The 17,369-nt window shown below is 49.8% G+C and overlaps 6 protein-coding genes across 6 annotated transcripts; all 6 read right to left on the minus strand.

Annotated features, from left to right (window-relative positions):
* Positions 1-606: 606 nt before the first annotated feature.
* Positions 607-2,281, minus strand: ACHE_11548A (MFS transporter; the record flags this gene model as incomplete). The annotated part of the gene is made up of 3 exons (XM_043276129.1): positions 607-2,070; positions 2,128-2,180; positions 2,233-2,281. The coding sequence occupies 3 exons, from the start codon at positions 2,279-2,281 to the stop codon at positions 607-609; spliced, it is 1,566 nt and encodes a 521-aa protein (XP_043132668.1).
* A 607-nt stretch (positions 2,282-2,888) lies between these two features.
* Positions 2,889-5,300, minus strand: ACHE_11549A (M28 family metallopeptidase; the record flags this gene model as incomplete). The annotated part of the gene is made up of 3 exons (XM_043276130.1): positions 2,889-2,945; positions 3,000-4,375; positions 4,442-5,300. 3 exons carry the CDS (start codon positions 5,298-5,300, stop codon positions 2,889-2,891), a joined length of 2,292 nt encoding a protein of 763 aa, XP_043132669.1.
* Positions 5,301-5,713: 413 nt separating this feature from the next.
* On the minus strand, positions 5,714-7,280 carry ACHE_11550A (RTC4 family protein; the record flags this gene model as incomplete). Its single annotated transcript, XM_043276132.1, has 2 exons — positions 5,714-5,993; positions 6,052-7,280. 2 exons carry the CDS (start codon positions 7,278-7,280, stop codon positions 5,714-5,716), a joined length of 1,509 nt encoding a protein of 502 aa, XP_043132670.1.
* A 753-nt stretch (positions 7,281-8,033) lies between these two features.
* On the minus strand, positions 8,034-11,651 carry ACHE_11551A (uncharacterized protein; the record flags this gene model as incomplete). The annotated part of the gene is made up of 2 exons (XM_043276133.1): positions 8,034-9,374; positions 9,435-11,651. 2 exons carry the CDS (start codon positions 11,649-11,651, stop codon positions 8,034-8,036), a joined length of 3,558 nt encoding a protein of 1,185 aa, XP_043132671.1.
* Positions 11,652-12,550: 899 nt separating this feature from the next.
* On the minus strand, positions 12,551-15,003 carry ACHE_11552A (uncharacterized protein; the record flags this gene model as incomplete). Its single annotated transcript, XM_043276134.1, has 6 exons — positions 12,551-13,616; positions 13,670-14,638; positions 14,698-14,771; positions 14,829-14,862; positions 14,914-14,928; positions 14,990-15,003. 6 exons carry the CDS (start codon positions 15,001-15,003, stop codon positions 12,551-12,553), a joined length of 2,172 nt encoding a protein of 723 aa, XP_043132672.1.
* Positions 15,004-15,122: 119 nt separating this feature from the next.
* ACHE_11553A (uncharacterized protein) lies at positions 15,123-15,284 on the minus strand (the record flags this gene model as incomplete). The annotated part of the gene is made up of 1 exon (XM_043276135.1): positions 15,123-15,284. The coding sequence occupies one exon, from the start codon at positions 15,282-15,284 to the stop codon at positions 15,123-15,125; it is 162 nt and encodes a 53-aa protein (XP_043132673.1).
* Positions 15,285-17,369: the final 2,085 nt, after the last annotated feature.

Raw genomic sequence — 17,369 nt, forward strand, 5'->3', positions numbered from 1 at the left:
CTAGCTAGGAGAAACTTCCCACAACCAGGGTCGGCTGATATCCAGAGAAGGTCATTGCCGCAGCTATCCCACCAACCAATATATTGTGGATTCTGTGAGACCCACCGGCATGTTCCTAGTACTCGTTTGGGATTGATGTCCTTTTGTCCCTCGTAATTTGATATCTTGAAAACCTGGTGACATCGCCGCTGGTCGGTCAAGGCTGTAGCTGTTTGCTTTGGATATTGACACTCTTGTTGATCGTATGCTCTGTCTAATCGTTGATTGGTATCTTTTACCTCCTCATTCAGATATTTTATAGAGCCTATAGAGTGGCTAGTAAGCAAGCCATACCCTTGTTCAATATTAAGCCGCCTGCTAACCGTCACATCGTTAAATGGAGTATAACCAGTATCGGATAGGAAACTTGATAAATGTACTAGAATAGTTAACTATATCTTATAGTTAGTATATTTTATTCAATAAATATACTAAATATATCATAATCTTCCATAACATAACAATCATGAAAACACAACATGAGGTTGACCCAGCCATCTCACGTTGCAGATGTGCAAAGTGAAAAGATAATGCGACCAATCTCATGCCAATCATTAGCAGTACTCATCACCTATGCTGTTGATCTGTATGGTCATGCTCCCCAGATTCTGAATCCCCTTCTTCCGCATCGTCATCATCTTCGTCTGCATCATGTCCCTTAAACCCATCCGTCTCCTCAATCCAGAACGTCGGCACCGCCGTCAAAGCAGCCATAACACACAATGTCCACCAAGGGATAATAACATATCCCCTCTTAACCCCAAACGAGAACGTGGCTCCCGCAATCGCCGGTCCCACCGCTCTCCCCAACGCACTAACACTCGTCCCGACTCCATTCAATGTCCCCAGAATACTAAGACTCGATGCAGAATTCGTAAGCAAGATCGTGCAGCACGGGAAGCTGAAAATCGTCGCGGACAGTTTCGTAAGCATAAGTAGGAACACCACGTAATTGCGAATTGCAGATGGGACGAGCGCTGTAAAGGGCGTTATGAAGTAGACGACCGGGAAAGCAAGGTAGACTAGTTTGGTGATGTTGAGGACGCCGTATCGTTTTGCGACGGTGGGGAAGAAGAAGAATTGGACGAACATGCCGAAGATGCCGATCAGAGTGTAGAAGAAGCCGATTGTTTGGGAGTCCACGCCGAAGCCGCCGATGAATTTGAAGGGCAATTGGACATCTGGGTTTCCGTCCATTTCCTGCTCGGGGAAGTGAAGGAATACTGGGAGGAGCGAGTCGAAGGCCATGTTGTGCATTGCCAGCATGCCGTAGGCCATCAGAACCAAAATGGACTGGGTGGAAAAGACCTCGCGCCAACTTGTTCGCCTGGCGGGCTTCTGCTTCGGTTGTCTGACTGCCTGGTCGTCATCATCTTCACCAAGCAGAGCCGTTCTCTCATCATCCTCGGCCTCAGAGTTGATGGTCTTTCTGCGTGAAGTGCATGGGCGCGTCAACACCTGACCCAGTAAAAGACCATAGTCGTGTTTATCCCGCCTTGCCTGCAGAGTTTCCCGCAAGAACAAAAACCCCGTCGCAATCCCAACAACAAAAAGACACGCCGACGCCAAATTCGGCAACAGAAACGGATACTTCTCCCAAAACTCCGATCCCCCAAAAATACTCGGATGTTTCTCCGCCGGCCTCGCCAACGACCCCCCAAACGCCGGCCCAAAGATCGTCCCTATCGTCCACACAAGCGGCATAACACTAAAAGCCCGAGGTTGCAATTCCTTTTCCGGAACCATTTCCGCGACCATTGTTCGGATAATCCCAACGTTTCCGTTCATCAAGCCCAACAACGCACGGGCCCAGAGTAACGTCGCCATGTCCCGCGAGAAACCGAATACCAGCGAGAATATCATTGTGAACATGAGGCCGGCGAGGATGGTGGGTTTTCGGCCGATGTAGTCCGAGGCTGTGCCCCAGGGAACGGCCATGGCGCATTGGCAGACGGCGGTGATGGCGGAGGTGATACCGACCCATTTTGCGACTTCGTTTTTGGGGATGCCCATGTGTTCGACCATTTCAGGCTGCGACTCGAGTGTTAGGAAGAGGATCGTCATGAAAATCAAAGGTCGAAGACATACAAGATAAGGCAAGACCGAAGTCAGGACGACAGGCTCCGCGAAACGACATATTGCTGCAACACTATTAGCCTCGAAGACAAAAGGAAAATAATATTATAGACATACAGAGAACAATTAGCTGCTGAACGGGCAGTTTCGGCCGTCTCTCCAACATTTTCGGTTAACCCTGTTGGAGCCGAAAAAGAGAAAGATTTCAAGTCGGCATGGAGGGAGCAACTAAACCAGTACAAGCCGGATAGACCATGAACTTTTGCTGATATGCGCTTGAGAGAAAGAGAAGAGAAAAAAGATGAAAATATTTACGAGCGCTCGAGTCAACGCAAGGGTTTGTCAGCGGATAGTCGGAGTTACAGTGGAGAGGAGCGATAAATCAAAAGATCACTCGGACGTAACATCAAATCGGAGTCGATATCGGTCCACAAGATTAGACTGCATTTCACCCATCGGCCCGGCCCTGACGGTTACAAGAGACTCATAATTGCATCGGTGGCCTGGTGGCCTATATACGTATGCCTATCAGACTAAGCGAGGCGACCAACTATTTGTCGCATGCGGATACTGTTGTGTTCCTGTGGATTCGCCGGAATTGTCCCATGGGATGGCTACTAAATGTACAAAAAAACCAATTTTAATGTTATTTCCTACTAATCATGAACAAAATCTCAATTGCCCAAAAGACAGGACGCGAGGGGAATGCATGCTATAGTCCATCGTTTGAATCGTTCCACATTTACATCAAGAAAGCGCATTGCAACAATATTCTACTGCAACAGCTCAGTGGCGGCCTGGATCCGCGTTTCAATGATGAAGCTCCATTTCTGCAGACCATTGTTAGCAATTTTCAAATCAACAAGAAAAGAGTATATACGTACCCTTGCGTTAGCCACATCTCCCGCCTCCAGACTCTCCGTCAAACCAGGATACGTCGAGCCCGAATATCCAGTCCAGAGACCAGGCGCAAACACGACGTGCTTGTACCAGTTGCGCCCATCAAGGCCCGGTTGATACAGGAATTGATGCTCGATCTCCCTGTATCTGTTGTTCACAGCGCGGATCTGCAGGAACAATTGGGCCTTCTTCCACCACAGGTACCAAGGAAGATCCTCGTCGATTTTGGAAGACAACCCCTCAGCGTACGCGTCAAACGCGGCGGCAACGGCCTGGAATTGTGCAATAGCGTTGTCCAGGGGCTCGAAGTCAAAGTCTGCACCAACCGGCAGGTTCTTTACGGTCTTCTTGGCCGCTTCAAGATATGTCTGCAAACCAAGCGAGTATTCCTTGGCATTGAGAGACAGGACAGGAGTTTCGACGATCTTGGCAGCAGACAGCGCCCACAGCTTGGTGGCAGCTTCGTGGTAGAGCCAGTCGGGGTCGCCAAAGCGGTCCATCCAGTCGAAACTGTCGTAGTCGGAGTGGTAGTGATAAACCGGGTCATTTGGTCCACGACCGAAGCCCAGATCATAACTGGCGACACCAGCAAAGTCCTGGAACGCAGTGAAGTCACTTCCGCTACCCATGGTCGCAATTTTACCATTCCAAACGTCCCGGATGGTCTGGCCTTCAACGGTCTGGTTGGGCGACTGGACTAGTTCAGTAACTTCGTAGATGACGTCGTTCAAGAGCGGGCTTGCCCGTGGACTGAAATCAGTGCCACTAGCAGCAACGTCCACGTTGAGGTATGCGACATTCGTCTTCGAGAGCCAAGAAAGCTTGTCTTCCACCCACTCAGTCGAACCCAGCAATCCATACTCTTCACCATCCCAGCTGGCAAAGACGATCGTCCGCAGAGGCTTCCATCCTGCCTTGAGCGCCTCACCAAAGCTGCGGACCACCTCATTAAGAACGGCAGAACCACTGTTCGGATCCCCAGCTCCACCTGCAATCCAGGCATCACGGTGGTTACCCAGGACCACAACCTCGTCCGGAATAATACCCTTGATAGTACCGATAACGTTCCACAATGGAGTCGTCACGTATTCCTGCTGGTTGTAGAGATTGATGACCACGTCTTCCGGAGTAGGTCCGATATTGTATTCGACGCCCTTGTAACCGAGTCTACCACCCTGCCACCATTGGTTGAAGTCCGATGCCTTAGGTCCATGGCCATTGAGAGCCTTCAGGAGAGGCAACACTTCCTTGTAGGAGACTGGGACGGAGGGAATCGAAGGAATAAAGTCATGTGGGTCTTGACGCTCACAGCCAGGTTTGGATGGATATCCAGGCGTCGTTGGATCACCAGGAGCAAAGCCTTTGTATCAGACAGTATTGTTAGCTTATAGTTCTCTAGTACCTTGAGGAGTCCTGGTGCACTCACTCAAGAACTGCGTACTACCCCGTTGCACAGCGCTAGGATTCCGGGCGGGACCCTCGGGATACGCTTTGTAGCCATTTTCTTCTGTGATTTCGCCATCCATCTGCGGGTCATCGTACATAATCACACCGACCAGACCGAGCTCCTGCGCCCGCTTCACCTTCAAGCCACGGAAAATGCGACCATACTTGACAATCGCAATTTTGCCTTCAAGATCGACATTCGCCTTGACAAGGTCTTCAAAGTCATCGTATGTGCCAAAGTTGGCGAAAACAAACGGGGCAGTGACATTCCCGCTTGCCGAATAGCCGTGGAAGGTAGGCACACGTTCGGGAAGACCGCTCGTGTGGTCCTCTTCAAGAACATCTTCTTCCAACGACGCTTCGAAAGTGACCTCAGTGGCGCCAGTCTCGGTCTTCTTTAGTAGTGCCAAGCGATGGTCCACCGGGTAGTTGAGGTAGGTCTCGTAAGCCTCGATAATGGTATCCTCGACACCAAATTCCTGCCATCTCTCGCGAGTCCAGAGCGCCTGGCTCAGGTTCTTTCCAGCGAGGTGAGGACCGGCCGTGTAGTACGAACTCCATTCACGTGCCTTGACCGCGGATGGAGTGCTCGTGAGGATTGCTTGCAGCTGTTCGTAGGAAAGGCCGTAGCCCTGAGGCCATGACGAGTGTGGAATTGAGCGAGAACCAGGGACATAGGACCAAAAGGAATCCGGGACCAGGAATAGAACGAGAGCGATGGAGAGAAGTAAACCGAGGATACGACGTAAGGTATTGTGGGGATATCGCTGTTGTTGCGGAGCGACATGGACAAGAAGGAGGGGCGAGGACTCCAAACGAGCCGTCTTTTTCTCCTTCATCTTGGAAAAGAAACTTACAGCAGCTTAAAGATGAATGGCTTGAAATGGCACTGCATAGACGAAGTTGAAGGAGTAGAGAGCTGGCGGAGCTGGGAGGAGTTGGAGATGCGGAGACGCTGATGTGATCCGGCCTTATCAAATGTTATCACTACCGTCCGTGCTCGACGGAATATTCCGTACTCTAGAGTGTACGATTTAGGAAGCTGGAATTGCTTCAATTGCTTTACTTATCCTCTATCCACCCAATTGGCCATAGACATATCCTGCGATTCGAAAGCAATTATATACACTTAGCTAGAAGAAGCCCACCGGACAAAGATAGTAAAAGATTTCCGAGTCCCGATATTTAACGACAAACCATGAAAATAACGTAAAATGGGGTATATGCTCAATCAACAACAATAAATGCTTTTTCACGCGGCTACGTTCTCCTTATCCTCATCCAGTTCGGGAACTGGGATGACGTCGTTCAATTGGGCGTTCAACTTCTCACCAATACCGATGCTGTCACGTAGGATCTGTCGAGCGGATTGGTCGTCGTCGATTTTCATGTTTTCCTTGACGAGTCGAACTGCCAATTCTGGGACAAGGACAGCTTGTGCGTAGCCAGCAACACCAGCCGTCTTGACAATGTGATCGGCGGCTGCGAGACGACGTAGCTGAGGAGCAAAATGTGTAGTCACAGCTTGCAACCTATATCCACTATGTTAGCCATGTTCTGAAAGTAGAAGTTGAGGATATATAACAGTACATTTTACCAGATCCTCGTGTCCCATAGTAGCCGCATGAAATATCCTCCAATCCACCACCGGACAAAGTAAGCCGGAAATTCTTCGCTTTCCCTGATTTCATAGCACTGTTAAGAAGGTTCCTGTAATACGACGAACACTCAGGAACCAAGAGTTTTGCCAGATCATCATAATGACCACGGATCCGTTCATCAAAAGCATCCCAGTCAATATTCGGGTACCCCTTGCTCTTCCATTCCTTCTCGGCTGTAGAGGTCTGGTGTGATTCACAGAATCCCATTTGATCGCGGAATCGTTGCTTTGGCTGTGTTTCGAATCTCATAAGAGCCTCGGGGTCGACTTCTTCCTTGCACATAGGGCATAAAGCCTTTTTGGGTTGCATGATCTCCTCATCTGCCTGCGAAAATTCGAAGTTAAATGCTGATGATGGAGGTGACGGGGTGCTGATCGGGGAGCTAAGCGGTGATGCATCGTCCTGTGACAATGAATCCAAAACGTCTGCAAACTGAGGCTCATTATCCGAAGAGATGCCGTTCGGAAGAGCGGGCGGATTCTTGAACTCGGGGGTCTTTCCATTCGCACGAGTCTTAGACGGAGGCGGGCTAGACATGTCGATTTCCCTCGGCATCTGGAAGCTGCTTTCTTCTTTCTTTTTGTTCTTCTCTTGTGGAGACTTCTTCACGTATCCTTTCTTGTCCTTCTGGGGCTTCGATGCTGACTTGTTGTCCTGAGATGAAGGTCCACTGGAAAATCTGCTCTGGCTCGAAAATTGGGCATTTTTCCGCCTCTTGCCGTTCTGTGACGAGCCCCATAGTTCAAGATAATAAGTCTCAGGGTCTTCTATAGCACTCGAAGTCCGCGCCCGGCTCTTTTCTTGAGAGCTCGATACCTCCGGTTTATCCCCTCCGTCCTGCTTTGATACCGACGCCCTTCCACTCCGTCGCGGCGCACTACTCTCCGCGAGTTTATCCTCCAGACTCTGTTTCACTGGAGTATTCAGTTCCCTATCTTCCTCAAGGTCTGATATATTGACGTTATCCTGATCTCCTGCTTCCACTTCGTCGTCGCTGGAACTAATCGGTGCATCGTCGATGCCGGGTTCAGGTCTCTCTGGTTTGGGCAGCTTATTTGTTTCGTTATTGAACGTCGACAACAGATGTTTGCCTGTGAAGTTCCTCGCCGTAAGGTAGTTTCTTGAGAAGCTCGAGTCTGGTCTCGTTCGGGTCCCCATGGTGAATGACTGGTGATCGCGGAAACAACGCCGTACGAGGACCGGAGTATTGAAGGTCCGAGCAAAATAATCAATTGCTCGATAGCCGCTGACAGACCTGGTTTCCGGTCGAGGAGACGTAGTTCGGTCGTAGTACTGCCGTAGGGTGCTTTTGTCGGAGCACCGCGCGGTCTCACCTAGCTTGGGAATGATTAGTGCTTATCGCTGACTACCAAAAGAAGTAGGACAAGCCAGAAAAAATCTGACGATTTGAAGAGTGTTTTAGATGACGCTCAGTCAGCCTCTCCTCAGGTGTGGCTTGTGCAGGGCTGACTTGTGCAGGTAGAGAGGGACGAGAGAGAACGCGCGTGACACGCGAGCTAGGCGTTTCTCCGCAGCGGCAGATCAGATCCGACAGCTCAACGGGCGAGATTGCGATTTGACCGAGTTAAACGGGAAAATGGAGGAAATCATCTCGGTTGAGCTTATAATTTTGAAGTTAAAAAGGCGAGAAATCGATACTCTACTAGTCGATTACTGGTAAGCCCAGCTCTGTCTCTACTAAGCCGCAAGTCTATCCGGCGCCGACTCTCCGACTCTATACGCCATTATGGAGTACCTCAAAGACATGAAATGATACAATAAAATCGAAATAATATAATACTGAGTGTTAGCATCATGCTTCAAGACGTACATCAAACAAGCGTAACCCCACAACGCCGTAGAAAACCGTGTGCCTTATATAACAGATGTATATCTTGAAATGTAAAACGATCACTCAAAGCTCAATTCCATTTCACCTTCTTCGCCACCCTCAAAATCATGCTCCGCCCAAGCATTAGGTTCCAAGGCTAACGCACCCAGAGCACTGGCACCGACGCCGGCGCCAACGCCCGCACCAGCACCAACTGGCATCGTCGCAGAGGATCGCAATTCTGGTCTCGTAGGATATGGGTCATGGTTGCTGCCGTGTGTTGGCTCGAACGCAGAGTGCGAACGTTGTAGCGTGTCCTCGTCGTAGGAAGTATCAAAGGTCATTTCAATTCCCTCTTCCTCGTGCGGATTAGAGAGCAAATCAGGCAGCGGTGACTTGTGATTAGAAGCTGGTTCTGGTGTTGACTGAGTTGGTCCTGCGCTTGGAGTTTCTTTCTCTTTCGCTTTCACATCAGAGGATGAAGGTGTAGTAGGAGATCCGGTTGGAGAGTTCAAATCTAACTTCATCGGAGGAAGGGTCGACTCCAACTGCTTAACTTCAATGGCCTCCGAAGCCAGTTCGGCTTTGATAGCATCAATGTCAAACAGAACCGACCCGGTACCGGAACTGTCAGTCGAGCTTCGAGATATGGACTTGTTGCGTTCGACGTCGTATGTCTCCCAACCCTTCTTTTGCGCCAGTTTCCCTCGCTTGAACAGTCCAAATCGCTTCTTCTCTGGTTTCATCTCCGCTTCTTTGCGGGCTTCGTCAATCTCCCGGATCAACTCCCGCTGCCGCTCGCCATGGCTTTCCGGATCAGGGTCTTCGATTTCGGCGAATTCCTCGCTGAGCACTTCCCATCCAACCTCTTTCAATAACCGAGGCATTGCTGCGCGATAATCCATATGTCCATTGACCAACTTGGTCACATCGAAATTCTCTAATCCAGGGATTCCTTCCACTGGCGCAAGGCCGGCCACACGCATAATTCCACCACTTGTCGCACGGAAGAGATATCCCAAGATCCAGTCGTTGGAAGCGTAGCCGTTGACGAAGCGCCCAGAGACCACGCTGCGAGCTTTGATGTACTCATCCTTGTTTGCCACGTTTGGTGATCCGAACATGTAGACGTTCTCGACAAGTCCTTGGGCTCCCTTATCTGCGAGTTCCTTCAAGCATGAGAAGATGACCCTCGCCCCAAGTGAATAGCCGAGCAAGGTTACAGGTCTTTTACCCAGGTTGCGGTCCATTAGGGAATCGGCCATGATAAGCCCGGCTGCGTTCGCACGAGCCAAGGAGACGTTCCATGGGTTATCGATCAGGTAAGATAATTTTGTAAGGACAAGGGGCAGTTGTAGCGATGCCATAAGAGCTACCAAAACGGTGCTTCCGAGAACATGTTGAAGACCTTGGGTCAACGCCTGGTGCATTGTGAGCCACGATCATACTTCCAATGAATGTCACATAACCATTGAACTTACCTCTGTAGCCAGAATGTTGATGGTTTGACCCATACTTTGCAACATTTCAGGTTCCCATAAAACGGAATATATATCACCCATGATAGGGTCGACGGTACTGTAGGGCAACCGTATATCATCAACCTTGCCAGTCATCCAACCAGACACCGTAATAATGAGATTGACTCGTTTGTTATTGTGGAGCGGCCGATATTCAAATGTTCGGACAGCGCCAGTTCGGCGATGCGAAGCTCTCAGCCCGATTGTGCCTCCAGTCAATGTAGCACCGGACGCGATCAAAGCCGTACCACCTGCTCCTCCCAGGAAAGCACTGGTGCCTGTGATCCCGACTGTAGTAAAGCCAGCAGCAAGACCGGCACCGATGACTGGCGCCAGCAACCCAGCTGAGAGACCAATGACTAGTCCACCTCCTACAGTAGCCAGACCCATGACCATATATCTGCGCTTCAAGGCCGACTTCCGACGCTTCTCCATATGGTCTGATTCGTCCCATTGCTCCTGGTTATTCTCTGCTTCCTGCATCTCAAGGGCATCCATCACTCGTTTCTCGAACTTAGTAATTTGAAGCCATGGTACTTCCATAGCTCGACCAACCCTCTCGAGCAAGCTCCGGGATCTAGAATCATAGGCTGAGTCTGCAATCAAAACCAAGAAGAGATCGCAAAGGACTGTCCATCGGAGGTCGATATCGATCTTTGCCGATGTTGGCATATCGGATGGGGACTGAACCTCTGGAAAGTCATCTCCGCCGCTGGTCGCCTCATACGGTGGAGGAGGGGACGTCGACGCTGAATCTCGATTTACTTCAGTAGAGATACTGCCTTTTTCACTGTCCTTAGCGCCGGGAGAGGTAACGGAGGATGTAGACTGGCGTGAGGGATCGTCTTCCTCTGCAATGGGGTTCTTGACTCGCGCATTTTGCATTAACGGCGGTACAAGATCCAATGGCCGCACGCCATGTTGGGCCAACTGCTCAATCATGATCTGCTCTGCTGCATCGATTTCCATGTGCGCATAAAGCCGTGCCATCATCGCTTGTCCCCACATCTTCGTGGCGTCTCTGCCCTTCTGCAATGCCTTTTTCGCGCCTTTAGTCGTGGGTATATTCTCCAAATCTAATGACATTTCGTGTATAGACAGCCTTGTTACTCCGACATATGCTATCCTTTGGCCTTCGGTCAGGATGTCTTTCGTAGCCTGAAGTTGACTGTCGGGATCGCGCAGCTCTTCTCCTTCTACGCCGGCTGAGTTGCCTGCTGCTTCTCTGAATAGGTAGCTCGTGTCCTCGTCCAAGCTTGTCGCTGATTGGGCATCCTCGTCGAGCTGGACACGAGTGTAGCCCTTGCCAGCGCCACTATAACCCTTTTGTGCATATTCTTCTTCTTCCTGTCTCTTGGCTCCTCGAGCAAGCAACCGACCAAAATCGTCGTACTCGTCGAACTCCCCAAGGGCAGGCATTTCCTTCCACTCACCCTCATCTTCCTCCTCGCTCTCATCGTCGTCCGAGTCTTGGCCCGCTGCGGTAAGTCGCTGATGTGACCATTCCGAAGCTTTGAGATTTGGGCGTTTTTCACGTTGGCTTCCGGGTTTGGGGGCAATGGTGCTTTCTGCGTTTGGCGTGGCATTCGCGTCTTGGACACCTTGTGTAGGTGCGCTAGGGGTGGCTGGTGTCTCATTTTGTGGTGAAACGATGGGGTCTTTCTCTGAAGATTCGTTCTTGTCCGATACTGGCGCTTGAGCGGGCAATTGTGCTGCTTGGCTCTCTTGACTACCTTGTGTTAAGTCGCCAGAGGCCCCAGGCTTATGCGCAGTAGCTTCACACTCTTTCTCTGGCTCGTTTGGTTGTTCTGAGTTCTCCGCAGCTTTTGGGCCCCCTTGACGTTCCAGCTGAGCGTTGCCGTCTTTTTCCAGTGAGCTATTCTCCACATCATGAAATGTCTCATTATCATCCGAGGCTTCACTTGCGGGCTGCGGTGGTGGCCGAGGGCGCGCTCGAATCGGAAGCCCAAAGTCATCTACCTCGTCCTGCTGTGTCGTGTCCCGTCCATCCTGCTCTGCAACCGGCTTATATCCCGGTATCCAATCGCGCGGATTCACATTCTCCTTTTCATTATCGACATTATTCCCTGGCAATTGCGCATCGTCTCCCGGCGGATCCCCAGACTGAGCAGTCAAATCGACGGTCCGATCAGTTGCGGCGTTTGAGGTAGAGGTCATTATTCATGGGCGTAGCGGACGTAAAGGAACGTATGCGAATTCCAATCAAGCGCAAGCAATATATTCTTTCGTTCCTTGTCTACCTCCGGGTGCGATCCGTAGCTGACCATCCGTGCCAATGTACACGGTTCGGGTGGTATCCGTGCTTTTTTGTTCCGGTACGAGCTATGACGGGCTCCGTCTGTACCTGACCGTGCAGTCCTTGATGGCAATCATCGGACAGCCTGAAAGATATCTCCGGAGGATAGAACCGTTGGCCACGCGGCCTCGCCTCTGGAAAAGGGGGGCGAACAGAAGGGGCCGTAGACCAACCACCGGAAGGCAGAAAGATAGCCGATACCTAGGACATTCAAAGAGGTTGTTTTAGCCCAGTGATCAATGGGGAAGGGACAAGATCTGCCCTTTCAAGTGGTTTTTCTTTTATTTCTCAGGACGTACCCCTACGGCCTGGTTGGAAGAATAGTAGTGGTTGTCTGCGACCGGGAGGCGTTGGTTCAGTTCGGCACCGCAAGCAGCGAGAATCGCCCCGTCACGTCAATCGCGGAGATACAGCGTCTACTCCGAGTACAACAAGGAGACGGTAGGGCTGTTCTGATCCACGCAGGGCACCTCCAGCAGTTTAAGGGGTCAATGAACTTGTGATAGGTTATCTCATTAAGGATCTATACCCCTGAGGTATACAAGACTTTATTTCGTCACTTGTCTGAGTCCGATGCGGTTCAAAGCAGCGGGGAAGGTTGTATCGTAGTTACAATACGGTATTTATCCCTTTTGGGTCTCAAGTCTCTATGATTGTACATGTTTTCTGCGATTATTTACACTTCGCCTTTTTCACATGGACTATCTGATGTGAGAGCTACTTCGTGATCAGATAGGTGGGTTAGAGCATAGATATCCAATCAATTCCCCCATGGTACTAAGAATGAATCCGTGAATTCAAATGGCTCCATCTGATTTACCTCATCAATTGAAAAAGGGGTCCACGTAGCGGCCGCTATACTCATCGGGTCGAGCACACTGGAATAGTCGAATGAGCGAGGTGTTTGCGCCGGCGAGCTAGTGAAAATGGAATGCGATATAGGCAGGCTAGGTGACTGTGCCAAAGACAGCGGTTGTCCAATGCTTCTCGAGTTAGTCCACAAAGACTGATTGTACAAGTGTTGTAGAAAGGAAGAGGCCTGGCTTAGCTCGCTTATCGCTTCTGGTGATAATCCCGAATTCAAATCTCCCGGTGTTGAAGCTATATCGTGGGCGGTTGTCGACTTGGGCTTGAGAAGCTCTATAGCGGTTTGAACCGGTTTCATTGAGTCCGATGAAGTGGCGAGATTCAGCGATGATGGCTGTGATGTAGAAGCCTCCTGCGGTCCTCTAACCCAGCAATTGTAGAGCAACATTAGAGCACTTTGAAACAAAAGATGATACCCAGCTGGCCACATTCGAGGCAAGAGGTGATGGTCCCTTCCATTTTCGAAGCAAGCGATGATCTGTGATGCTGACTCCACACAGACATCCAGGCTTTTGCCAAACTGTGGCTCCTCCGGGCTAAAGGTCAAGGCTGGGCGATGAATGAGGATGCTAGTGAATTGCGCCAGCAAGGAAAGCCATAGCGAGATGTATCTGGACGTCTCTCCAGAGCTATCCTTTCCTATGTCTACCATCAGAGCTATATCAGACTGGGAAGACTGAACATTCTGCCCCCACACATCCACCTCCCGTTGCAGATGCTGAATCTTCCCGACCGCACCGCGTCGGTCCGTCGTTGTGTACATCTGCTGCAAGCAGCGAGACAATAGTTGAGAGAGTTGGATATAGTGGATGAATGGTTCCACACGGGTCGTCTCTCCGGGAAGAGGATAGGATAGTTGCTCGCAGTGCAGATCATCGAAATCAGCATTGAAAGGTAGATCGACGTCGACATCGGCGTGCTGAACAGTCCGTGGTAGACCGAACAATACACTTGATTGCCTGATGTCTGTCAGTACCAGATATGATTGAAAGCGGGAAAAATAAGTCCATACACATCAAGTATATACACACACCACCATAGCCGCTTACGCAGCTCTGTTTCACCCAGAATATGGCGAAAGCGTCTTGAATGACGATGAAGGCCAAGCGACTGGGCGAGCCTGACCGTCATCCCACAGATTCGCAGGCCCAATGAGTGCTGCGATGTGGACTGTAGATAAAGCAGATAGAGCAAGAGTGCCTGGAGGGTTGTGAGGTCACCGCGATTTGGCATTCGTCCAAAGAGGTCGCTCAACATCCTGTCATAATGTGACTGTGTCAAGGTGTGATGCAAGACGCCGGAATGAGTTCTATGATGACTGAACGCATCGAGGGCAAGCAATGCATAGACTTGAAGTAAGAAGGAGACGTCAGAAGACGTCCGGATACCCCGGAAAAGTTGGTCTAGAGCCGCGAAAAATTGCTTTGACAGGAGGACTGGATACAGCATGCCCCAACAGTGTTGGAACCGGTCAAAGACAGCTTCAAAAGAGGTAAGATCTTGCTGAGACAGGAATTCGTATTCAATTTTTGGAAGATTCAAAAACTGGGGCTCAATCCAGTGCAGGTAAGGCTCGCTCGGACTCATTTGAACCCTTCCATGACACACTTTCAAAATATGCAGACGGAAGATACCTTCAGGGAAATGGTCAGGACATTGAAAGCGTCTTTGGTATTGCTGTTGGGCCGATAGTATGAAATGCACGCCGGTCGTGGAACCTGCAAAAAATTCCGCATTGCTGTCCCCAAGGACCAGCCGTCCTAGGTGACCGACCACGGGGCCTTGGGAGGAGCCTTTGTGAGATGATGGAACCCTGTTTATATTTGAACTCAGTTGCTTCAGTTGTTCTAGTTCCTCATTCTGGCGGGCGACGGTGGCCCGCAATTCCTCCACCTGCGCTGATACATCGCGTACTTGATCGTGGGCCCTTTGCAACTCACCCCTGAGCTGCTGGATAGTTTCCCGTGTAGGTTCAACATAACTAATAGACGCTCAGTACTCTGCGAAATCAATAACAGGTTAGGAAAATAAGTTAGGTACCCTCGAGGAGTGGTTTTGCGACGCAGCTTGGCCGACGTGGTGCAGTCGACGCCTGCGCGTTCACACTTGCCACACTACATCCCCAGCCAGTTAGAATAAGGTGTGCAGGTAGATAGTAAAGAATGCCTTACCTTCGGTTGTTGGCCGTCACATTTGACCCGTTTTCTAGAAGAATGTCAATGCCGAGCAGTCCATATTAAGCGGTATTTGACTTACACTCTGCACCGGTCACTGTTCGGGGGAATATAGATGATTAGCCCCGATGTAAGACAGGGAATGAGGCCCTACGTACCAAACCTGGACCATGATGCATCACCGCAGCGATCGATATCCTCGGTATGGATGACGTGAGTGTATCGCTAGATGTTGGGATAACGGGATAACCGCTTATTCCGGCTCTTTGTAACCTGAGGCATCATATGACCCTAAGGCATCGTACATCGTCCGTTCATCCGCTTGACCACACTCACCGCGTGGAGAACACCTTCATTGACCTCTGCTGCTAGACAGCCAATGATAAACTCCTCTGCTGTCTCCTCCATGTCGCCGATGATATGGCAACTCGAGGCGTAGACCAGCGCCGCCATGGCTCTTGGGTTGTATGCTATAAAGTGCTCTTTGTTCTACTCGATAATCATACGTGATATACGATATAATAAGTATCTTCCAGACGCATTATATTGCAAGAGGCAAATGTGAAAGCAGACTTAGCAAATAACTACACAGGATAAGAAAGTACAAATGTGTGCTAGAAACAAACTATATATCTTGAAAACAATCGCCAAGTCATGAGGAAACAAATACTAGCTACACCGACTCTCGATGCTCGACCACCTTCCTTTCTTCGTCCATATCACCCATAACGGACTGATCGGTCTCCTTCATGTACTTGACGCAAGACAACACGCTCGGGCTGTCACGGAACGTTCGGACGATGTCTTCAAGGCTTCGCCTCGTGGTCTACTAGAATCAGTTTTTGAACAAAAATCAGGCAGGGAAACCGAGATAGCTTACTTCCGGATAGAAGAAATATAGGAGCACAAAGAGGCGTCCAAATCGATCAATGGCAAAGAACCCTATAAAGCAAGAAAGATACATTCAGATCAGGGTGGCTCCGCTCAGAATACGAGCTGTTTCCGAATCTATTCCCAAGCCAGACTCGAATATCGTAGTTGAGTAGTCCGAGATCAGATTTCCGCCCGGCGTTTGTTGATAGAATTGGAGGAGGTTGCAGAGACCAAAACGATACAACAATTGGTCTTCGCCCATGCGGAGAAGATCCAACAGTGACGCTGCTATGTGTCGGGTTCCCTCCAGAGATACCTGCATGGCGGTGATTCGGTGGGCCTGGGTCGAATTTTCCGTATCATCCTTGAGCGCTGCCAGAGTGGCGGACGCCGCCTATACTCGATTCTGTCGAACTAGTCATCGGGGAGACTCGGGCATGAATAAGATAGATAATGCAAATACACGAGAAAAGAAGATGGGGATCCCCAGGTGACGGGGCCAGTTCTGAACTGATAGAAGCCGAGATTGGTCCACATCAGTAACATGTACCCCATTGAGAACGCCGTCCAAAATAATATGCTTACCACAGTTGTGTGAGCTGGAGCACTCGTGAGCATCCTTGGAGGTCAACGGCATCTGGGGGTGGAGTGCCGAGTGCTGGACAAGACTTCCTTGTTTTTATATTGCAAGCAATGAGAAATGGATGAGTTCTTTGCTTTGGGGTCTCTGGTATCTAGAATCAATGATTGGAGTGAAGTAGGGAATACAGGGAACTGATCACTTATGGTGGTTCCACAACTTCTGTATACCACAGTTTCTCATCCCTGAGGAGGTATCTTGAGCGAGTGGCGGGATGAGTGGCCAGAAAACCTGAATATCCTTGATGATTGGGCTGTCACCTGGCACAATAAGGTTTGAAGATGTCCCGGCATGTTGAGGTTGAGAGTAAAGTGAAAAATGTATTCTTGATTGAAGACCAATCACTAAATTCAAAAACTACTTTTGAAGAACTGTTAGTGTTCTTCACATTCTACTGTCTCTTTCATTTTCTTTGTTCTTTTCCCTCCGAGTATCACACTTCTCAAACACTCAGCGACTACGCTGATGCAGTAGGTGCCATCAGTGTCAGTCATAAATTTTATACAGCAAATCTCATTATATGTGCTAGACTTGACTCACTGTCGCAGTTAACTGAGTGATAATTTGGTCACTGGCTGGTGGTTTGGAAGGAGCAGTATCAAGGGTAAGCATCCCCCTATTGTTAGGGCTGGGAGACGGCGGGGTTGCTGGGCTGGCAGAAGGAGAAAAGGCACGGAATCTCGGTTCACTTATAACCAACATATTTTTCCCATTGACATTGTAATTGTGCGTCGTGACTAGTCTTTGAGTAAAGGGTTTAAGGGTTTTCAGCTGTCGCCTGCGTTGAATGTCATGCACTCTGAGTTCACAAACCCCCAGAAGCATGACAGATTTGTAATGACCAGGACTGTCAGCAAATAGCCAGCTTCAGCAGGATTCTGTTAAAGTCCAGTACCATCAAGGCCAGTGATGGCTTTAATATAGTAAGTCTTGTTTGGCTGAACTCATTGTCACTGTATGCTTTGGGTCACGAGCAATTACAGAAGCGAAACAAAATGATAATCTTGGTATAGCAGACGCAGTCA

The sequence above is a fragment of the Aspergillus chevalieri genome, chromosome 1 (assembly GCF_016861735.1).
Source record: "Aspergillus chevalieri M1 DNA, chromosome 1, nearly complete sequence".
Taxonomy (NCBI): domain Eukaryota; kingdom Fungi; phylum Ascomycota; class Eurotiomycetes; order Eurotiales; family Aspergillaceae; genus Aspergillus; species Aspergillus chevalieri.